The following is a 22500-nucleotide window of genomic DNA, read 5'->3' as shown; positions in this document are numbered from 1 at the left end:
AGCTTTTGCAAATGCATGTGGCTATGCATTAATATTTATCCAGGCTGTCATAAATGATTTCACATCATAGTGTTGGGGAACATGGTGCTTGTGGCAAAAACTTTAAAGTTTAATTATAATATATAATTTTTATGCAGAGGAGGCAAATGTCAGGACTTCTTTATTTTGAGCTAAGTCCTGGTCATTTTTAAAAAGCAGATCGACTGCTTCTGTGTTGGGGTTTTTCACTCCATGGGAGAATACAGCAGTTCCTTATGTGAAAGGCTGAAACACGAGTGAAAAAGTTTGCGGGTGAGCTTGTGTTTACGCTTTTGCATCACACTTAATTTTCTTGATGTCTCTGCCGCAAACTGCCCGTTCGGAAACTTCATCCGCCCCGTACATTTTCTTTAAATGCTTCTAAAACAACCACACTGTGATCCGAACCCACTCAAAACAAGATCTGTCTCTAAAGAAATATTTTAAAGGGCATTTCCGAAGTTGTTTTACACCTTCTTCATTTCACTAGGCTGCCTTGGCAGAGAGCAGTTTACCTTTGCTTAGTAACCCGGGACTGATCAATAACGCGTCCAGTGGCCTGCTGCAGGCTGTCCACGAAGACCTCAATGGCTCCCTGGACCACATCGACAGCAACGGGAACAGTAGTCCGGGCTGCTCACCGCAGCCGCACATGTAAGTGGGTTAGCAGGCCCAGCGACGGGAAGGGCCCGTGCGCATATGCTTCTAACATTTGGTATTCTTCTGAAGTTTCTAGTGGTATGTAAGTCCAAAATACAATTTTAAGTGGAGTTAAATTGCCCCGTGTTTGTGATACGAGAAAGTGTATCAAAGTCAGTTTTAATGCATCTTGTAGATTCTCTCCAGTGTCCCATAATTACTGTACCAGCAGGCTTCTACAAATTCTTAGTACTACTAACATTCTCTTGGGGGTAGAGCAGTGTCTAAGATGAGTCTACATCTTAGGGGTCATTATCACAGTTTGGTTTGTATGGTGCAATAAAAATATTCATGATGGAATAAGTTGTAAATTTTACTACTATTACAGGTCTCTAAACCATTTATGAACTGTAGTCAAGATATTGCCCGTTTTTATAAACCGTAAAATGCAAAGTTTAACTGTTACCCACAGTTTACATAGAAGCTAGTAAAGTGTAACTTTTTGCCTGTCTTATAAATCAGTGTAATTACATATTCAACTTTAATTACTGGTGCGTCTGTATTGGCAAGGTTTATGTGTTATATTTTATGCAAGACTACGATTCCTATTAATATTTAGCAGCTAACTATATCATTAATTACTCTAAAATCTTTCCCCTACCATCTTTTTAATGGAGCTGAGAGAGTAGATGTATTAAAAATTGATGTATTGTGGATTTCAGAAATGTGTATGACACTTTAAAAAATGCCTGGCCTTGTTCAATAGGCCAAGCATATCAGTTTCTTGTTTACTAAAAAGTATTGACCCTGGTAGAACTTAGAATGCAGGGGAAAAAATTATAATCTGAATAATGAAGCATATATACCAGCCATCCAGTTGTTAGGATGAGTCGACACTTTATGTCCATACTTCCTGGAGTTAAACATCATATACTTCTAATTTCAAGTTATTGAGGTAAGAATAGTACCTTCTCTCATTTTTATATTTTCTTCCCCATCTCTGCATTAAAGATCTAGTCAAAGACCTGAATGAGAAATGTGGTCTTTATATGTGCCTATTTCCATCTGACCTTTCCTAGGATATTATTTTTGTTGACTTTTTAAACATCTTATTCTATTCGACATATTAATGTCTTTAAGATCATGCACCTAATTGCTTTATAGCACTTTTACTCTATCACCTTTGCAAAAAAACACACCGTGAACATTAATGTGTTTTATCAGGTTCCAAACCATTACTTTTTCAAAATGGAAAAATTTGTCTTTTGGAAGTGTCTTTAGATGTATTAAATAATACAAAAGAAGTAATAAAACTGGAAGTAGAAAGAACATGAATATATGCTCTTGAGAGTAGCAATACTCTAAAACAAGGAAAGTGAGCAATCAGACAAAAGTTTTTATACCTCTGCTTTATCCTATCAGCCAGGCAGTGGGTAGCTTGAGACCTTTTACTTTCAGCCCCGTGTTTGTGCTCGCTCTCTGTGTAAAATGCTAAAATAATAAAACTTTAAAGAGCAAACAAGAGTCAGATCCTGTTTTCCCCCTTTTAAAAAAGACCTATTTCAGAAAAATGGAGGACATTCATAATGAAAGTGTTTGAGCTGCGGGTGTAACTCCCTGTGTTAGTATGTGGTGGATAGTGATGGTTGTTTACCATACAGAGAGGGTATGGAGCGAAGTGTTTTCTTAAGTGTTAAGTGTCCAGTGATAAGAATATTAAAATAAAAAATTAATGATTCAGTCAAATCATTTGTTAAACATTATATTTTACAACCTGAGATAATAATGGGGCTAAATGATGGTATTGCCAGGTTAGTTGTACTTTCTCATTTGGCAATTGCTATTTTAGATTCTTCATTTTATTATTAATTTAGTTCAGTTAAATGTGAAATACATCAGTGAAAAGATAGGATGTGTAAAATAATATATAAAAATTATAGATTTAATGCCTGATGGGTTTATAAAACTAAAATGTTTGTGGTCAACCTGTCGTACGTTTTCTGCGCTTATGAATTAGTGCATGTGAAAAATATTTATGTGTATTTTCCATAGAGAGATATAAGGGAAGCTTCCCTTGGCTTATTGCAAGTAGATTTCCAATAAGCCAAGGGGAAAAAATTAGAGGAAGACCAAATCGGATCTTTTCCTAAGTTATACAAATTATAATCAAAATTTTAATTATCTTGCAAAATATTGAATTGTCATTCATTCTTTGAATCTGTTTCTGCTGTCATTAACTTTTTGTATATTAGACATCAAATATTACTGATGGAATGTCATTTCAGTATTCTGTGTCTTCATCTTTATAGAGTGTTAATATGCTCGTACTTAAAGAATGTTAAGCATTTTATGTACATTATGAGGCAAAGGAAAAATATTATCTGATTCTCTCAATCAAAATTGGGCTGCATATAATTAAATGTACTTCAGAGTACTTTGAAAATTAAACAGAAGTGAAATAATTGTTAGAGAACATTTAAACTGCATGCGTTATGTGCCCTGAAATGAAGCCATGGTCCTTGTTGTTTTGGAGGAGAGTAGTTACACTCACGGAAGAGTGAAGGAGAGGCAGAAAGGCCTACTGCTTCCGGTATGTGGGCTCTAGTGACCATTGGTAGGGGTTCCAATCCCAGAGTTAGCACTTAGTAGCTGAGTAGGATTCATTTCTTTCCTCAGTTTTCTCAATTGAAAATGAGGTAAGTAATAATAATATCTACCTCATAAGATCCTTCCTTAAAAAAAAAAAGATTTAAGATTTTACTCATTTATTTGACAGAGAGAGAGACAGCGAGAGAGGGAACACAGCATGGGGAGTGGGAGAGGGAGAAGCAGGCTTCCCACCGAGCAGGGAGCCCGATGCGGGGCTTAATCCCAGGACCCCAGGATCATGACCTGAGCCAAAGGCAGGCATTTAATGACTGAGCCACCCAGGCGCCCCTACCTCATAAGATTATTTCAGATGAAATGAGTGCCTGGAAGATAATAATTCCTCCCCGTGTCCCTCACAGTGCTGTGTACACAGTTATATTACATCTTGTCATACCTCATTGTTACTCTAAATGAAACTAAAAACAATACTAAGATATTTCACATCTTAATGCCTTTCTTAAGGCATTCCATAAATGTGTAGTTAGTTTCCTTGGCCATCCCTTTGCTTTTCCTCTCACCCCCTTATAATTCATGAAGTAAGCCAATCCACAGAAGGAAACAATACAAGACAGAAATTTATGGTCGGGAGCAGGTTACTCAGAGTCAGCAGAATAAGAGATTTTTGAGGAAAACAAAAAAGATGTTATCCGAGGTTACAGATAATTAACAATTATAACAATGAATAATACCAACCCAGAACAGGAGCTCATGATATATGCCTAGAAAACACTGAGTATTAGGTTTGATAGGAACTTAGAATATAAAAAAATAGACTTTAGAATATATGAAGTGGTGGAAATAGACTGGTGAGTGTCTTAAATATCAAGCTGCAGTGTTTGTCTCTGTCGGTATGAAGCCTGGTGATGTTATGAGCTTGAGTTTCACACTGTCAGAGCTGTGCTTTAGGAAGAGTAATCTGGAAGTGGGCTGAATGAAACTCACAAATGGTATGATATTCAGGAGTTGGGAGAGACTACAGAGCAGAAGAGAGATAGAGACTGAGAGCAGAAGATTGATTCTTGTGGTAGGTAGTACCTGACCTAAGTACAAGACTGGGCATGGAGAGCAAGGAGTCAATTCAAGAAGTTTTATGGAAAAAAAGACCAGACAAGACAACCCACTGAATGCTGGGGACAAAGAGGAAAATTAGGCAAAATCATAGCAACTTTGGAAGCTCACAAAGAGAAATAGAAGTCACAAGAGGACAGGCTCAAGACGGAAGATGATGTGTTCACAATTTTACTTGTTGAATCCAAGAACATTAAGTGTCCTTAGATTCAGGAAATGGAACTTTGTTTGTTTAGTCTTTACTCAATTCCAAAATGGTAAAATCCAAATCCAAATGGTAACATTGTAGAATATAGATGTCTTCCTGGGATTGGTAGAGATGTTTTGAAGCTTTAGAAGAGTGGAATAGCTATGGGTTAATGCTTCTTACAAATTATTTTTGGAGAACAGGAGATGTCAGATTATCATCCACATTCTGCAATTTGATGCTCCGTATTTAACACTTTCTCTTCATTCCAAGTTTTACTCTTAGAATGCCCTGAATGAAGGCTTTTGCCAAACTAGTGCATTCATTTTGCCTTCACTGCTTGCCTTTCTGCCTTTTCCTTTTCCATCTTTTCATCCTCTTTCTCTCACCTAAATCCTACTTTTCCTTAAGAGCTTGGTCCTATTTTCCCAGGAAGCTCTCCCCAGAAACTGTGCTTTCAGGACCCACACTTTGTTCCACACTCCGGAGAGCTTACTCCCTGTACATTGTCTGCAACTAACACAGCCTGTGTCTGAGCACGTGCGCACTCATACCTACTGCATGCTCACTTTGTAGACGTCCCCAGCTAAAGGACAGAAACTCTGTTTTAGACGTATTATAGTACCATACAAAGTAAGTAGTCAGTAACCATATGATGTGAGATAATGACTGTGGGAGATGAATTTATTTGAAATGGTGTGACTCCATGAAGTAATCCCTACAAGAGGAAAATCCAGGATTCTCTTAGAACCCTGAGGAAGAAGGGAGAACAAGGGATTTTTAGGAAGAAGAGATAACTAAATATAATGTTCATCTTTATGTGGGAGCTAATTGATCTTTCTAAATATTGGTAGAGTACACTTGTGAAGTTTTATTTTTTAATTTTAATTATTTGTTTATATGTATTTTATAACTGTTCAAATTTATCTGAATAGTAAGTAGCAAGCCCCTTCACCTCATTCGTGATTATCTTCCCAGACCTTGTTAAATTTTATTTATCTTGTTGAAGGTGAATTAAAAAGAAAAAAATTTACTGAAATTAATGCATTATTAATCAAATTGAGTGTTTAAGGGGATTTTAGCAAAAATTAGGAAAGGTTAAAGCCAGGTGGAACAATGTAGATTCTATATACTAAGCTTTTTACATTTGTTTTGAGTCTTTTCAATCAAATAGATTCTTAAAATCTTTATTTTCTACTGCTGTCAAAAGAGTTCTAGAGCCATCATGGTCTGAACAATGTAAAGAAAACTTCCCTTCAGAGTCTGAGCTGTGGGGCACCAGTGGCTCAGTCAGTTAAGAATCCACCTCTTGGGGGGCGCCTGGGTGGCCCAGTCATCAAGCATCTGCCTTCGGCTCAGGTCATGATCCCAGGGTCCTGGGATCGAGTCCCGCATCAGGCTCCCTGCTCTACAGGAAGCCTGCTTCTCCCTCTCCCACTCCCCCTGCTTGTGTTCCTGCTCTCGCTATCTCTCTCTCTCTCTCTCTCTCTGTCAAATAAATGAATAAAATCTTAAAAAAAAAAAATCCGTGTATTGATTTTGGCTCAGGTCATGATCTCAGGGTTGTGAGAGATAGAGCCTAGTATCAGGCTCTGTGCTGGCTGTGGAGCCACTTAAGGTTCTCTCTCTCCATCTGCCCTTCCCCACCTCTTCCTTTCTCTAGCTCATTCTAAAAAGAAAAAAAAAAAAAAGAATCTGAGTTGTGTATCATTACAATTTTAGGATACTCTTCCCTTATGCACCTCAATGCCAATATTCCCTGCTTATTGACTTCTGAGAGTTCTATAGAATATGGATAAAATTAATTTAGATTCCTATTTTATATCAATATTTGCCTCTTAAAAAGACTACTTACAGAGGATTGATGCTGTGTTCAAGTGGAAATAATTTGAACTTGATCTCTTCTCCAATGTGTTAAACTTGACTGAAAAGACAAGAAAACATTTAGAGCAGAGCTGGAAGGTGAACTCATACTGGTAGAATCAATCCATTTCCTGTCTCCTTGCAAACCTGAAGCAAAAAGAGAAGTTTACTGATATACCTACCATATTTAGTTCAACTTGGTTGTTTCTTTTTTTTTACTAATCAGTTGTTTCTCCTCGCTCTCAGTAAGTTGGCTCAGATTTGCCTTTCTTCTCTTGAAAAATGTTAAATGAGATCCCTATTTTTATATTTTCAAATTTTGTTTCTAGAGATCAAAATCAGTGCTCCTCCTGAACCGGTTTTGTATTGAGGGCTTTAGGCACAAAGCCCTCCATTGTCATGTCATTCCCCTTTCTGATTATTAGAGTCTCCTACTGTTGAGTTTTCAGATCATTTCCTACATGTCATTCCTGAATCCTCTTAGCCCCTATGTCATTTCAAATTTCTACTTGCTAATATTCTATATTAGTTGCAGGTGATTATTATATTTTCTCCTTCTTATTAAAGCAAATATTTGAAGTTTGAGAGTTAATAATCTTCTATATAGAACCAGAATGTTAATATGGTTCATATAAGACTGGAAAATAAATTTGTTTTGTCCTTAGAAGCCAAAACTCTAGAGTAAGGAAATCAAAAGCTGAGGCATCATATAAAAGGAGTAGTGTAGTATTATTTCAGGACTGCAATGGGGATCCCATTAATCTTTTTGATTGAGATGTTGAACACATATTCTATGTGCCCCAGTACTTTCTATACCTCGCATGTCCCAGTCCTCTTTACAACATGCTTCTCGAGAACCTCAGTTGTTGTATCATTCCAATGCTAAACTTTAACCTGTCCTGGCAAGAATATTTTGCAACCAAAGACAGCTAAAAGGGACCTCCAGACTCCCATTTTGTAAAACAATATTGAAAATCTAATATCAATCGTGAATTGTTATGAAGTATAATGAAGATATTCAAATATATACTATTGCCTTTCTTCCTTCTATTCTCTTTGGCTACCTTAAAATTTAAATTGCTCTTCGTAGGCACGTGTAGAATTTGCAGACCCTACCCCTTTAGTTGGTGTTATTTTATATAAAATCCCTACAGACCTTAGATCTCTCTGTGGACAAAAGCATTTAAAATTGGAGTGGCTCTGTATTTCAGAGGAAAGCAGTTGAAAGTGACTGACAACTTGAGCAAGTAGAATGCTCCCTCTCATTGTTTTCATGCCTGTTAAGCCCATACTATTTTTAATGATATTTTGGATCATTAAGAGGCATTATGAAGCTCTAAACATAAAAGCTTTTTTTCCACCTTGCTTTACATATGTTTTTGCTGATTTTCTAATTCACAACTTTTCAGTCACCTTTAGTTTTTGGGTTTTTTTTTTTTTTTGGTCCTAACATTTCTGGGTCTCATAATTTTCATTCTGATTTAATTCCATTTTTATTTAATCTCTGAACTTTTCATTAACTTTGCTAGTTAGCTTTGAGATTTCTTTCCAAAGTGATTGTACAGAATGTATGATTATGCCAGCTCTTTATCATCTCGTCTTTTTTTTTTTTTCAAGTGCTACAAGTGTGGCTCAGTGGATGCTGTTCTTTTTTACATTATTCCGGTCCCCATATGTGGCACTTACAACTCATTCTAGTTCCTCTTAATAAAAAGATCCTCCCAGAGGTACAGTGCCTTCAGCTAAAAGGTGTTGTATCCCTACCGTGCCAATTGTGGAAATTTATGGGTTCCTATAGGGTTTTGAAGGATTTTTATAGAACTCTACAGATGATATCTGACATCCATGGTATGAATCCCCACCATTTAGGCAAAGTGTGTCAGAAAACTTTTAGCTGACAGCATTGTAGCTTACTGCTTCTGTTTCATATCTAAAGAAGATACTTTGTTAGAAGGTACATCTTCATTTGCACTAACACTAGTTGAGCCTTAGAAATTTCCTTTCTCTAAGGGTCAAAATGTCATTGACTGAATTGCTAAAAAATGAATATTGCTATTCAGTATTAATTTCTTCCTACTTCTACTACCAGGGAAAAAGGAAATTTTTTACATACCCATATGGTATTTTAACTTCAGCTTTTGACCTCGGGCTTGGGAAGTAGATGTATATTTGGTGACTATAGGCATTTTATAACTAAAGGTGTTTATCGTGTAAAGTCAACTATCATTTCAGAATATTACTTAATGTGAAGTTGCTTTCAATGGTAAAAAATTATATTTTAATATATGTTAAAATTATATGTATTTTAATTACTTCGGCAGAATTTAAAATTGATCATTAACATAAGTACCACAATATACTTGAATAGTGTGGTACCAAAAAATACAGTTTAAAACATTATCTCAGGATTTCTACCTTCCATATGCAGTTTTCATCATTAGGATAGAATTCAAGAATTTGTATAAGCAACAGATGACCAAATAGTTTAATATAGCTAGTGGAAACTAACGTTCTTCAGTTTGTTCAACATTATCTTAATCTCTGAAGACTAAAAATGGAGTAGCATCATCAAAACAGTTAAAAGTCAGGAGCAAAAGTATTCATTGGTCACACAACGTTACCTTACTATAGAAAAATTTACATTCGCAACATTAAATCTAAGATCCTTTTGCTAATAGCAGGTCAAAAAAAGGACAAAATGTATTAGATTTAGAATAAGAGGTAAATATTGGTTTTACTCCCGATTTCAATCTCATGTTTAGAACTAACAGAGCATAATTTAGCATAAGTTCAGGAGAAAACTGAACATCGAGTCAGTCCCCAGTTTAATTTGAGCAAAGGAATAGTTTCAGCAGAGCAACTGGTCTCCCAGATTTGACAGACCTAATGGCATGAACCATACAACTGTAATCCTGGTGGAGAGCCATCTCTGTAAAAATATCCGGGAGGTAGCTCCAGCAAGAGCTAGCAGTGGATGGGCAGTATCCCATCAGGCCATTTGGCAAAGGGAGATAGACAGCCGTCCAGAAAAACGGGTGAGCCACATCAGGAAGAGCTAGCCACAGCCAGAGGACCCAGTTATAGGACTTTGAGGGCAAGGTCTTCAAGGACCCAGAACCCAAGTTATCAAAGAGGGAATTGGAGCCGAACAGGGACATACGTTTTTTTTACCCTCATACCCATCCTGACAGTTTTGACTGAAACTTAGTCCAAGAAACAAGGCAAAAACACAAGTCTTAGATCAATGATTTAAAGGAGTTCTGGAGCAGCCCCAAAGCTGACTTAGTGGCTGAGTGTCAAGATATAATTTAGACTTTTTTTTTATTTCGCTGGCCAGCAGATTAGAAATGTAAAGGTCCTTAGCTCCATAGCCAGATGTTTGTTGAAAGTTTCCATTTATGAAACACAAAATGGAATAGTACCAATTGTATCTCAACAGGCAACTAGTGTGATTCTGAGATTGGGCAAAATCTATTTGTGCTCATCAAGGATCAAAGTAATTACATCTGTATTTTCATTTTATTACAGCTGTTTGGGTCACATCTATTACTGTTATCAATCAAGGAGAATGATAAGTCATAATGAATTTTGTTGTTATGTTTTTTCAAGAGCACTGCAGCAAAACTATCTGAAATCATTTGGGAGTGAGCCTTCAAATCATGTAAAATCCAGTTTCTTTAAACAATGTTGCATAAATTTGAATAAATTTCAATATACTACTGAAGGTAAGGGCAAGAAATCTTAGAGAAATTTTGATATACATATATATGCATGCAATTTATAAAATTATGTTTTATTAACCTTAATCCACCTTTTTGTTATATTTCTTAGAACTTCTATTGACTTTAAATGGAACTTTGGAACTCCATCTCGGGGTCAGACCTATTGGGATGTAGGATAGAATTATAAACTGTATCCTTAAGACTGGCAATGTATCTTAGAAGAAAAACTTTTATTATAATCATCTGGAAATAATATTCCTTTGCAGTCAAACACTAAATGGCTGTGGTTTTTTAGGTGACAGATTAAGGGAGATATAAGATTTATTAAATACATTAGGATTAAAGTTGTATTCTGACCTTAAGATGAAAAATTAAAATTTATTTGTCTGTTTATCTTTAGCCGAGGCAAAAAGGTATAGGGAATTGAGTAGGGCATTTTCTAATTATATTCTGAATAAAAGAAACAATACAAGGTATATATGGAGTGAGGAATCATTTGTTCACTTCACTCCAATTTTTCTATCCCCCTCTTAAGGGATACACATTTCTGGGAGGAGGAATATTTTTCTTTTCATCAAGAGATAAGCAGAATTTTTATCCATTGAAATGGGGTAATACTGGAGTAGTAGTTCTGAGTACTGTTCTAATGACAGCTATGTGTAGATCCTTTCAAATCAAAATAAAGATAATTCAGTCAACGGTAAATTTTTGTGATAAATGTTATTTTAGTTTACAAAAGAGAGAATCTTGAAAAATAATAAACTGGAAAAAAATTGAGACATACTAATAAAGATCTGTTTTATAATTCCTTAATTAATAGTGAATTTATCATGTCCAGTTGTTTTAATTATATGGACTTCTTACTGACTTTTATAAATAAGAGAATTAAATATTTCTCTAATATGTGCTTAATTTAGAATATAAAATCTATATTTTACTGGAAGAAGGCAGCATTATCATTTCAAATGAATAAGATCTTAAGTAAAATTAAGTAAACAATTTCTTAACGACAGTGTAGCTTCGTGATTTAATTACTCACATTAGCCTAAGATCATCTCTCATTTTAAGAAGTACTAAGAAAATGTTCTTTTAAAAACAAACTTTTCCTTTTAAAACTTTAGTGTTATTTATTAGCTTATTTCTTTGATATATTAAACTAAAATACTTCCCACACAAAATATTACAAATGTTTAAGAGTTACTAATGTTTAAGAAACATGACTTGTTTCTCATTTCAACATGACTTTATACAAATGAAGATAACTAAACTTGTAATTTTTATAAGTCTACCCTTAAATTCCAAATATAATTATATCATTTCCTTGTGTATGTACTAGAAGGAAATGAGTAAAATTGAATTTCCCTAATCTCCATTTTTCATATGCTTTCTAAATGAACATCGATTATTTCACCAGTTTTCCTGTAAAACTTCTTCTTTGGGGGAAAAAACCCAACTTTTTAAAAATTACTTGTTTGATGTGATTGTCTCTACTGAGATATTAGTTAATAGTAAGTTAGCTACTCAAAAATAACAAAACCAAAAATTGAGTCTCATGAAACTACAACTTTCCATCTTAATAAAGGATTTGTGCTTCTGTTTTGAAATTCATTTTATATCTGCAAAACAAGGATATTTATGTAGTAAGCAGGAGGGCTGTGCCATTAGCAAATACAAACTAATTGAATCAAATTTTATTAAAGCACATATAAAATGGATAGTTAAAGTGCTAATCTTATACTTTGATTTTTTTTATAATGCTTACCTACTAGTGGTTATCATTATTTTTTTTTTTAAAGATTTTATTTATTTATTTGACAGAGACACAGCGAGAGAGGGAACACAAGCAGGGGGAGTGGGAGAGGGAGAAGCAGGCTTCCCGCAGAGCAGGGAGCCTGACGCGGGGCTCCATCCCAGGACCCTGGGATTACGACCTGAGCCGAAGGCAGACGCTTAACGACTGAGCCACCCAGGCGCCCGAGTGGTTATCATTATTAATGCAACAGTTCTGTGCCAAGAACTAACTAGTCTTGGTAGATAGTTAAAAGAAAATCCCATCTTATACAGGTATTTGCTTTTAATTAGAAAAATTTTGATGTTGTTTTGTGAAACAGTCAAATCCTGTGCAGATCAATGGACAGCATTAGTCTATAGCAATAATCAGTGTACACTGGAATTTCTCAATGTCATGAATCAACAATTAGGACATAATGATAAGTAAGAGATAAAGATTTTGTATGACTATAAATATTTTCTGTTGGACTTAGTCAGTGCATCCCATATAAGTTAAAGATATCCAAACTAAATCAAGTAGAAGTAAAGCATGGTTAAGGACTACAATTATTTCAATATATTCAGTATGTTTCTCAAAGTAACTGCAAATATAAGTTCATTTCACTGGATAAAGATTGCTATATTGGGTCAAATAAAATCAATTTCCATAGTAAAATTGAAGCATTAGGGCCCTAACACTATTTCTGAGAATAGGTTTTTTACTATTATCCTGGGAGTAACATTTTTTTGTAGTAAAGACCCATAGTCACTGATGGAAGCATGTTTTATCCATCTGGTGTGCTAGGGCAGGGGGAGAGGTTAAAAATATTCTTATAAGATTTTTAAAAGGTTTGTTATATCTCTTTGTAAAAAAAAGTTTATTACTCTTTTCGGTAGGTACACTGTATGAAATGTATTAAAGTTTTTCTGAAATAACTAGGATTACCTAAAGAAAAGATACAAGGGAATCTCTTATAATGAGCAAAACACAAAAACAATTTTAATCTACTCTTATATTTAGTTTTGACTTGTAAATGTTTGATAAAATTAACTTTACGTTTCCTGAAATTGCCTGTATTGAAGATATGATCCATTAATTGCAAATTTTTTTCACAGCATTTGTTGATATCTACCATAACATTTAAGACTTTAAGATTAAAGATTTTATCATTAGCTTCATGGTGTTAGTAAATATTGTATTTCTGAAAGGCTCAATCAAATTGACATTATGTCACTGAGTTTTTCTCATAAATAATGACACTGTAAATATTTTAATTGTGACATCTGATAATAGCTAAATAAGGACACTCGTTGATTCTGCAGTCTAACATCTATTTACTTAAATACATTTTGAATGTCTCAGTTTAAGAGAACTTTATTCACAGTACTTCCTTATTCTAAGAACAAAACAAAACCCACAAACAGGTTATCAGACCTTTTACTTAGTCTTGAGGAAGGAGCAAAAGAAGACAATTTACATTCCTTTAGGGAATATACTGTGTAACCACAGTCTAAAAAGATAAACTTCCCCATTATAATTTGACTCTTTGCTTTAGGGTGTAGGCGAACATTAACATTTCTTCTGCCTTTCATTGGTGCCTTGGGTACTAACAAATTTCACAACCGAAGAAGCAACACATTTCTTTAGGCACCGAATCAGTCTGTTAATGTAGTTAGTCCTCTGTGTTTTCGGGGTATACCACCACTGAGGGTAGGCTGTCAAACTGGAAGATTAGAGTATAAAAATCAGTTGCCACTTTGCATTTCCTTCTGCTAGAGGCTTGGCTGGTTGCATAGAACAGAGATGAGTTTCATTCATTTAAGTTGAACAGACATTTAATGAGCAACTATTATGTGCTAAAAACCTGGCAGATGGTCTGCATCCACAAAGAGGTAAAATTCGAATAGAGGGGTGGATATGCACACAGGTAGTATGAGAGACCAAGTAAAGGAAGGAAGAGCCCTACAACCAAATTGTAAATTCAAAGCCTTATGTGTAGGCACATGGAGGCTGAGAAAAGGCTTTGTGGGGGTTGTAGCTTTGAGTTAGGCTTAACAGGAAGTAGATTTTTAGGGTGAACTTCATGAAATTATTGCTATTCAACAGGTTTTGCTTGCAAAAATAGTAATCAGATTTTTCAACCTAATATTAAGCCGAGATGAGGAAAGAGAGGATAGGTGCAAAGGATTTGAGGATTACGAGCAAAGGTGACTGAGGTGTAAGTCATGGGTCTCCTTCAGAGAACAGGTAATAACTCCTCTGCCTGCCTAGAGGGGTATCCCTGCAGGATGAGACTGGACAGGGACTGGGAGCCCTATCTTACAATTCACTAGTCTCCAAGCTAATGGTAGGGTAGGGACATTTCAAAAATTCACCAATTATTTGGAGATTCTTAGCAAAACCCTCACAGATATATGTTACCTACTTTTAGAAAAAGGCTTACCTCCTTTTTTGTTGTTGTTACTAATCTCTGGAAATACTAGATTTTTTGGACTTGAGAAAGTAGCCATACTTTATGCCCTTTTCCTTCAATATTCCGTTTTAAAATACATTTTTCTTTTTTTTTTTAAGTTTTTGTTTAAATTCCAGTTAGTTAACATACGGTGTAAGATTAGTTTCAGGTGTACAATTTAGTGATCAGCTCTTCCATACTACATCTGGTGCTCATCGCAACAAGTGCCCCATCACTTACTTAACCCATCTCCCCACCCACCTCCCCTCTGGTAACCATCAGTTTGTCCTCCATAGTTATGAGTCTGTTTCTTGGTTTGCGTTTCTCTCTCTTTTTTCCCCTTTGCTCATTTGTTTTGTTCCTTAAATTCTACATACGAGTGTGAAATCATACGGTATTGGTCTTTCTCTGACTGACTTACTGCACTTAGTGTAATACTCTCTAGCTTCATCCATGTCATTGCAAATGGCAAGATTTTATTCTTTCTTATGGCCGAGTAATATTCCATTGTACATACCTACCACTTCTTCTGTATCCATTCATCAGTCTGTGGACACTTGGGCTGTTTCCATAATTTGGCTAATGTAGATAATGCTGCTATAAACATTGGGGCGCGTGTATCCCTTCGAATTAGTATTTTTGTATTCTTTGGGTAAATATCTAGTAGTGCAATTGCTGGGTCATAGGATAGTTCTATTTTTAACTTTTTGAGGAACCTCCATATTGTTTTCCAGAGTGGCAACCCCAGTTTGCATCCCCACCAACAGTGTAAGAGGGTTCCCCTTTCTCTGCATCCTCACCAACACCTGTTACTTCTTGTATTGTTGATTTTAGCCATTCTGACAGGTGTGAGGTGATAACTCATTGTAGTTTTGATTTGTATTTTTTTGATAATGAGTGATATTAAGCATCTTTTTGTGTGTCTGTTGGCCATCTGGATGTCTTCTTTAGAGAAATGTCTGTTCATGTCTTCTGCTCATTTTTTATTTGGATTATTCATTTTTGGGGTGTTAAGTCTTACAAGTTCCTTATACATTTTGGATACTAATCCTTTATCAAATATGTCAAATATGTCATTTGCAAGTATCTTCTTGACTTTTAGTTTTATTGATTGTCTCCTTTGCTGTGCAGAAGCTTTTTATTTTGATGAAGCCTTTAAAATGACATAAGAACACAGACTAAAGATTAAAAATAAATCAAATTTCTTGATACCAAGTGTCAACAGCCTATGTGAGTTTTTGTGGTCATTGCTGCTATTGGCATCTTAATCACAAAGAGGACAATAGAGTTTTATTTACAATATCTTCCTGTCTTCCACTTTCTAGCATCCAAGCTTTGTGGGATCAACTTCTTCTCTTCTTTGAGCAATTAAAACAACAAATATAAAGATTCATCAAAATTGCATATGAGTTATGAACAATCATCATCTCTTTTAATTTTTAGAATTTTTCACATAGATTTAGACCCTTCTAGCTCCATGGTAGAGCTTATGAGGGAACTATTTCACATATGTATAAATTTAGGAGCAATGGATGCAAAGCCTTTTTACTCCATGACCTATAGCCTAAATTCTTCACTTCTCTCCACTGTTTCTAATCCCTCCACCTTAGCCCTGACCATCATTACCTTATTACACTGTTTTAGTGACCTCCTAGCTGGTAATCCTATGTCCAGTGTCCTACACTCAGTCTAGGCTTTGTAAGTTAATCCTCCAAAAACTCTTCTATCTTTTCACTGCCGGGCTTAGAAACCATCAATAGCCCTTCAGCTGGCAGAGAATAAATTTTAAACTCCATAAAATGCAACTCAAGGGCCCTTCACCATCTGACCTTGTTCTGCTTTCTAACATATTTCTTTATTACCAACCCTCCTTTCTTCATGGCCTCTGCACACATTCAGGGTTCCCACAACACATTTAAGATTATCCATTTTCCCCATTTCCACTCAGAAGGCTCTTTGCCTTGTCTCTGCATTATGAACATTTTCACATATTTTAAAGCCTACCTGAAATGACACCTCCCTCCTTCATAAAGCACTCACTGATTGCATTGCCAGGGTTTACCCTCCCCTCTTTCTTAACACTTTGTCGATCACATCCTGTCTGGTATCAAAGTTACTTGTGTATACATCGTACTTCTCTGCAGCACTGGAAACTCTATGAAAACCCTTGTCCCTATCAGCCCCTAGCCCAGTGGTTTGCACATCATGTCTATTGAATTGATTTCTTTTCACTTCTAACAAGAAGTAACTTTTATCCTTCTAGAAGTACTTCCGTTTCATTTATTGGCTTTGTACCTCTCTGTCAGGGAATAATAACAGACTTTCTGTCTCTCCAGCACTAAATACTTTCCCCCCAATTATCTAAAGAAATTCCAAATAGCATTCGAATTCTCCCAAGTGTAAATTATTTTAAATTAGGAGGTGGGTATGCCTTCTTTAAGCAAGAAATGTAAGTCCCTGCTTTTCTGTAGTAAATAGGATGTAGTGGACTAAACAGAGTAGCTGAATTATAAATCTTCTATTTTGTGAAAAGAAGAGCTTTTAAACCATTCACGATGAATTTCTAGATTCTGGTTGGAAAGCATATCCACTATTTACCAAGTGGATCATTTGCTTTAAAATCAAAGATAAACTTGCTTCCAAATCCACTTAAAGAAATGCAACATATTTATCAGGTTAAGAACTGCTAACGTTTACCTTCTGTCTGCATCCTTCTGTGCCAAAGGTTTGTCCTCCTTAGTCTGTACTAATACAGATGCCTGGCTTGTGTTAGGTGCCCAGTAAGTAAATAAATGGCTGGCAAAACCATCCAATCTGGACTTCGTAGACGCTGTCCTTAAGATATGTTAAACATAAGTCTTTTTATTGTCCTTTATTCAAGTCCTCATGAGGAAGACAATAAAAATCAGTGACTCTACTAGTTTTTTCTTTCTTTGTGTCCTTAAGTTAAAAATAAAAAATAAAGCTAAGTCTTTGATGTTTCAAATGTCTATCATCTGTTTTATTCCTGGAAAACTGATTTTGTTTGTTTGAAGTAGCTTCTACTTTACTTATTATTAAGGACGCGGTTTAATCTGTAAGACACCTCAAGTCATCACTGAAGGAAGCAGTGCATAAATTTCAAATTAGTGGGGGGAAGAATGGCATGATGAATATCCCAACCATCTTCAAACCCAGAAAGAGTTATCACCAGAATAGTCAAGGATTTCTCTCTTTTGTCCATCTGAGCTTTCTCTTACTTTGTTATCTTAAAAGAATTCCACTAAGAGTATACATGCTTTGAGATTCTTCTTAGAGGCAGATAATCTCTCCCAGCTGTTAATTCCTCCCATCTCACTTAATTGCTCCTTCTCTTAGTACACTTACGATGGGCCATCTTGTAGTTATTTGAGTACATATTTCTTCGATATTAGACCGAAAGTTCTTTCATAGATATTTAATGCCCCCACAGTGCCTTATATATAGAAGGTGCTCAATAAACTTTTGTTAAATTAATTATTGGCATTAAGAGATAATAGTTACATGTTATTGGCTTCTCCTGTCAAAGCAGAATTGATGCTCTTTACATTATTACAGACACAGGGGACTTGGCTCAATCCACAGCACAAAGGAATTTCGGGCAGAAAAAATTTCTTCTTAACAGGTGTACGTATATTGCTAGATCTCTGAGAATTTCCACTTTTTAGTCAACTTTGAGTTCATCTGTTGAAGGTTTCTCCAGCTAAACATATATAATCAGACTTCATAAGCCCTCCTGTGCACAGCACATGTGATGCAGGCGGGGACCATTCAATGCATGCATGTTAATGGTTTAGCAACAAGCTAATGATGAGGCCTGGGATGGATGACTGAGGAGAGTGAGTGTAGGAGCTCTATGTACAGAGCTTTGCAGTGATGGCCCTTCTCCTTTGAAATTTGCTTTCCTCTGTTGATCTGAAAAGGATCCAAGATTTGGGGCACCTGGGGGGCATAGTCGGTTACGCATTCGACTCCTGATTCCAGCTCAGGTCATGATCTCAGGCTCAGGCTACTGAGCCCCGTGTCAGGCTCCACATTCAGCATGGAGTCTGCTCCTCCCTCTCCCTCTGCTCCTCACCCTGCTTGCACACTCACGCTCTCTCGCTCTCTGTCAAATAAATAAATAAAATTTTTAACAAATATTAAAAAATAAAAATGATCCGAGATACGACATGAGCTTTTGGCTTAGTGTTTTAGTGTTCAGGAAATTATTTGTAAATAATTCTTTGCAATAATTATAGGACTATGTTGTGTTATTTTGTTCCCTTGATTTTATTACCTTAAATGTACTTTTAAGGAAGGGCAGCTGTTATTAGGATTACTTTAATAACCCTTATGTCTGGCATCTGATATGTGGGGCACATATATCATTCTTTTATGACTTTTCTGATACAGTAATAAAAATCTCACTTTGGGAGAAGGGCTAAAATATTTTTAGAGCTAATTAAGCTCATACAGTGTTTAAAAATTAATTCATGTATTTATACCATATCTTTTCCCAAAAAAGTATTTAAGGTTGTCATTGTATCATGACTGTGTCTAACATTTATTGATCGCTTATGACCCAGGCACTGTGCCAACTGGTTTACATATATAAAAAATCCTTTAATCCTCATAAAAACTGTATAAAATAGGTACTTTCTTATTTCTCCTTTATGGGTAAAGAAAAGGAGATACAGAGACATTAAATAACTTCCCCAAGGTCACATAGCTAGGAAGTAAGGGAGCCAGGATTCAAACCCAAACGTTTTATCCTCAAAGCCCACTATATTATTAACCATTTAACCACTGCTGCATGACCATAGGTTATAAATGAGGTACCTACACTGTTCGGTATTACTTTTATGCTATGCTTATAAGATAATCAAAATACTAAGTACATAAAATTTGTTATATTAAATTACACCTGGATAATTAAAAACTGTAAAATAATTTCACTGGCGAAGGGGATACAGAGGGAAGAATTGGTGAGCACTGAGCAGAGAGGGTGTTTCTTTAAGAGGATTCCTGTATTTTATTTGAATTGTCAGAAATTTTTCTGGGGAGCATTTTTCCTAAAAGAATTCTTATCCTGTAGTGATGTTCACACATTAGGTACCTTAAAGAAGTGAACATTACAGAAATAGCTACCTTTTTTTTCCAGAAATAAATTAAATGAGGGACGCCTGGGTGGCTCAGTCAGTTAAGTGTCTGCCTTCAGCTCAGGTCATGATCTCAAGGTCCTGGGATCGAGTCCCGCATTGGACTCCTTCCTCAGTAGGGAGCCTGCTTCTTTCTCTGCCTGCCGCTCCCCCTGCTTGTGCTCTCTCTCTCTCTCTCTCTGACAAAGAAATAAATAAAATCTTTAAAAAAAAAGAAATTAAAGGACCCTCATACCTGTAATGGGGGCAAGAAGGGAAAGATATTGCTAATGGCCACAGAAGGGACTAATTTCCCATTTGTCCTGCAATCCACCAAAGACATGTGGTCTCCTGGTGTTTGATTTCCCTTCAGTTGTCACACAACAGAATGAGTGGAAGCATGGAGCTCTCTGAGATCCAAAAATGAGAAACTTCATATGAGTAGTGGTAATCATGATCGAATTTTACTTTCATTGAAAAGGATTCCATCCATTTATAGGCATAGGTCCTGTAACTTTCAAGCAGTTTTGTTCTCAGAGATGCTTAACCCCTCTTCTTACTTTTTATTTCTTTCTTAGACATTAGATTGGTAGCAATCAGTATTTTAAAAATTGAGCATTAATAATTATTGGCTTTGATTTTACTTTATTTTAGTAAGTTAGCAGCCTAATACTGTAACCTTAAGGGAAAATTTTATTTCCATCTTTCCCAGGTCTCATACCTTGTTTGTGAACTAATTCTGGATGGAAAGGATTCCAAGAATACTTAATTACAGGAAGAAAGTTTTCCCTTTTCCTCTCTCTCTCTCTCTCTCTTTTTTAGTGGGCTCCACACCCAATGTGGGGCTTGAACTCATGACCCTGAGATCAAGAGTTGCATGTTCCATGGACTGAGCCAGCCAGGCATCCCAAAATTTTATCTTTTAGAAGTAGTGCAAATGAAACTCTTAGTGACTTCTTGGCACATCATTTATTTGTTCAACACGTATTTGCTAGGTACTTGCTTTGTGCATAGCTCTCCTGGTCTGTGAAGTTCATAGCCTCGTTGGCAAGACTTGGTACAGCCACCACTAGAAAGAGTTACAGTGCACCTGATTAAGGCAAAATGGGATAGCAGGAATAACAAGGTTCCAAGAAACATTCCAGAGGCCAGCATGTGCACTAGTCCTAGCTCTACCTATACTTACAACACTTGGAAAGTGACTTCGTTTCTAATCTATGCAATGGGAGCATTAAAAAAATTATGTTTGATATAGTCTTAGGATTCAAAGATTCTGTAGTTTTGAGCATCAGAATGATTAACAACAACAACAAAAAAATGCTTTGTAGGGGCCAAGTGGGAGATCAGTGCAAACTGGATGGTCAAACAAAGTCTTTAGTAGATAAAAGTTGGTCTTTAAACAGTAGACAGGTTGTGAGTGGGTAAAACATGGAACTGAACGGAATTTCGGGTTCTGTGTACACACAGAGGTTTGAGGATGGTGCCTAGACAAAGTTAGCATGTAAAGTGACTTGGAGTAGGAACTAAGCATGATTTTTAAAGATGATATTTGGCGTCTGGAATAGAGGTTATTATTCAGAAATGGCTGTTGTTCATAGGTCAGTTGAGTCCTACCTACTGAGAATGACTGAGAGCTTTTGGCTTAATCCTATCTCATCCTCTGAGTCTCAGTTCACACAGATTTGTGTACAAGGCAGTGACATAATGAAATAAATACTCCTTGCATATTAAAATCCTTCAAAAATGCAATGGAATATACCTTCATAGCTATCCTTTTTCAGAAATTATCTCTTTATGTTTGTGTTTTAAAAATACATCGTGTTTGCTGTTCTTCTTTATCCAAAACTTGAGACTTTCCCACAGGTTCTTTATTCAATTAAAATCCAGCCCAGAAAAGTAAACCCCAAAGAATCGGATACTCATGATATGGCAGCACTCCAGCTGAGGGGCCAGTGAGAGTGGAGAAATGAATTCGGAAACAGAGTCAGAGTAGAGAGACCACTTAGGTCTTCTCAGCACCCTGATCATCAAGACACACCAACTACATAAGAGGTCACATCTTTGACTAAAATATAGGATGCCCAAAATAATATTAATTGACTTGAGGGTAATCCCATTGAACAATACTAGATATCTGTGTGTATCCTGCCAGCTACTAAGTATCTGTTTAGAAATATTCAGCTATTTAAGCTTGAAAGTTTTGAATATTCATAGGTCATTTATGAGACCTAATTGGAAAAAGGTGCTATTATATTAACCTTAGAGTTTATTCTAATTATTTCCAGTACTTAGAGTTTAGCATTTACTAAAATGTTCTGAATCCCAGATTGAACCTGGAAAATCTAAAATTATAAATTCACCTTATAATGATTATTAAATCAAAACGTCATTTTTAATAAAAGTCATTAAACGAATATGAACTTTCACAAGTAATCTTATTAGAAGATTTCATTTGTATATTTTAGAAGGTACTTTGGGAATATTAACATTAGATTTAATAAGTGTTTAAAATTCTGGATGTGTCTTTGTGATACCATAATAACGAATTGGTTTATCAGTCATTCTACTCAACCTATTGGCTAGTTCAGTGAAACATTTAATCAAAGTAGTTGTTGAATTCATTTGGTAGATTTTTTTTTTTTAGTCAGAATAATTGGGTTTGTCTTTAAAATGATCCTCATAAACCGGTTTTATGATTTCAGGCTTTTACTCTCCTGAAATCATCTATGGGTACCCGCGAGCACGTATTATAATACATAGATTCCCCACTGTCACCTCCATGGTGCACCTTATCCTGATTGCATGTTTCTGATTTTCTAATCGACTATGTAACTATTCATTAGGAACAAATAGTTTATTCGTTGCATAAAAAAGTATTTACAAATTAGTCGTATGCATATATTAGAAGCCCTACTTTTTGAATTTATATGTAATTCTTTAATAAATAACATCAGTTATTTCAAGGACTCCAATTTTATTTAATAATTTCTCAT

The 22500-nt window shown here is 35.7% G+C and overlaps 1 protein-coding gene across 1 annotated transcript in view; it reads left to right on the top strand.

The window, feature by feature from the left end:
* FOXP2 (forkhead box P2) overlaps positions 1–22500 on the top strand; it is a 547142-nt gene that overhangs the window by 517103 nt on the left and 7539 nt on the right. The window contains exon 19 of the mRNA XM_045864381.3: positions 509–672. Coding sequence (XP_045720337.1) covers positions 509–672 — 164 coding nt within the window. The remainder of the gene's footprint in view (positions 1–508; positions 673–22500) is intronic.

This window comes from Mirounga angustirostris, unplaced genomic scaffold (assembly GCF_029215605.1).
Source record: "Mirounga angustirostris isolate CCGP_5_RB_7025 unplaced genomic scaffold, mMirAng1.0.hap1 SCAF_12, whole genome shotgun sequence".
NCBI classification, from domain to species: domain Eukaryota; kingdom Metazoa; phylum Chordata; class Mammalia; order Carnivora; family Phocidae; genus Mirounga; species Mirounga angustirostris.
Note: the sequence above shows the minus strand (reverse complement) of the source record. Positions and strands in the feature narration are given on the sequence as shown.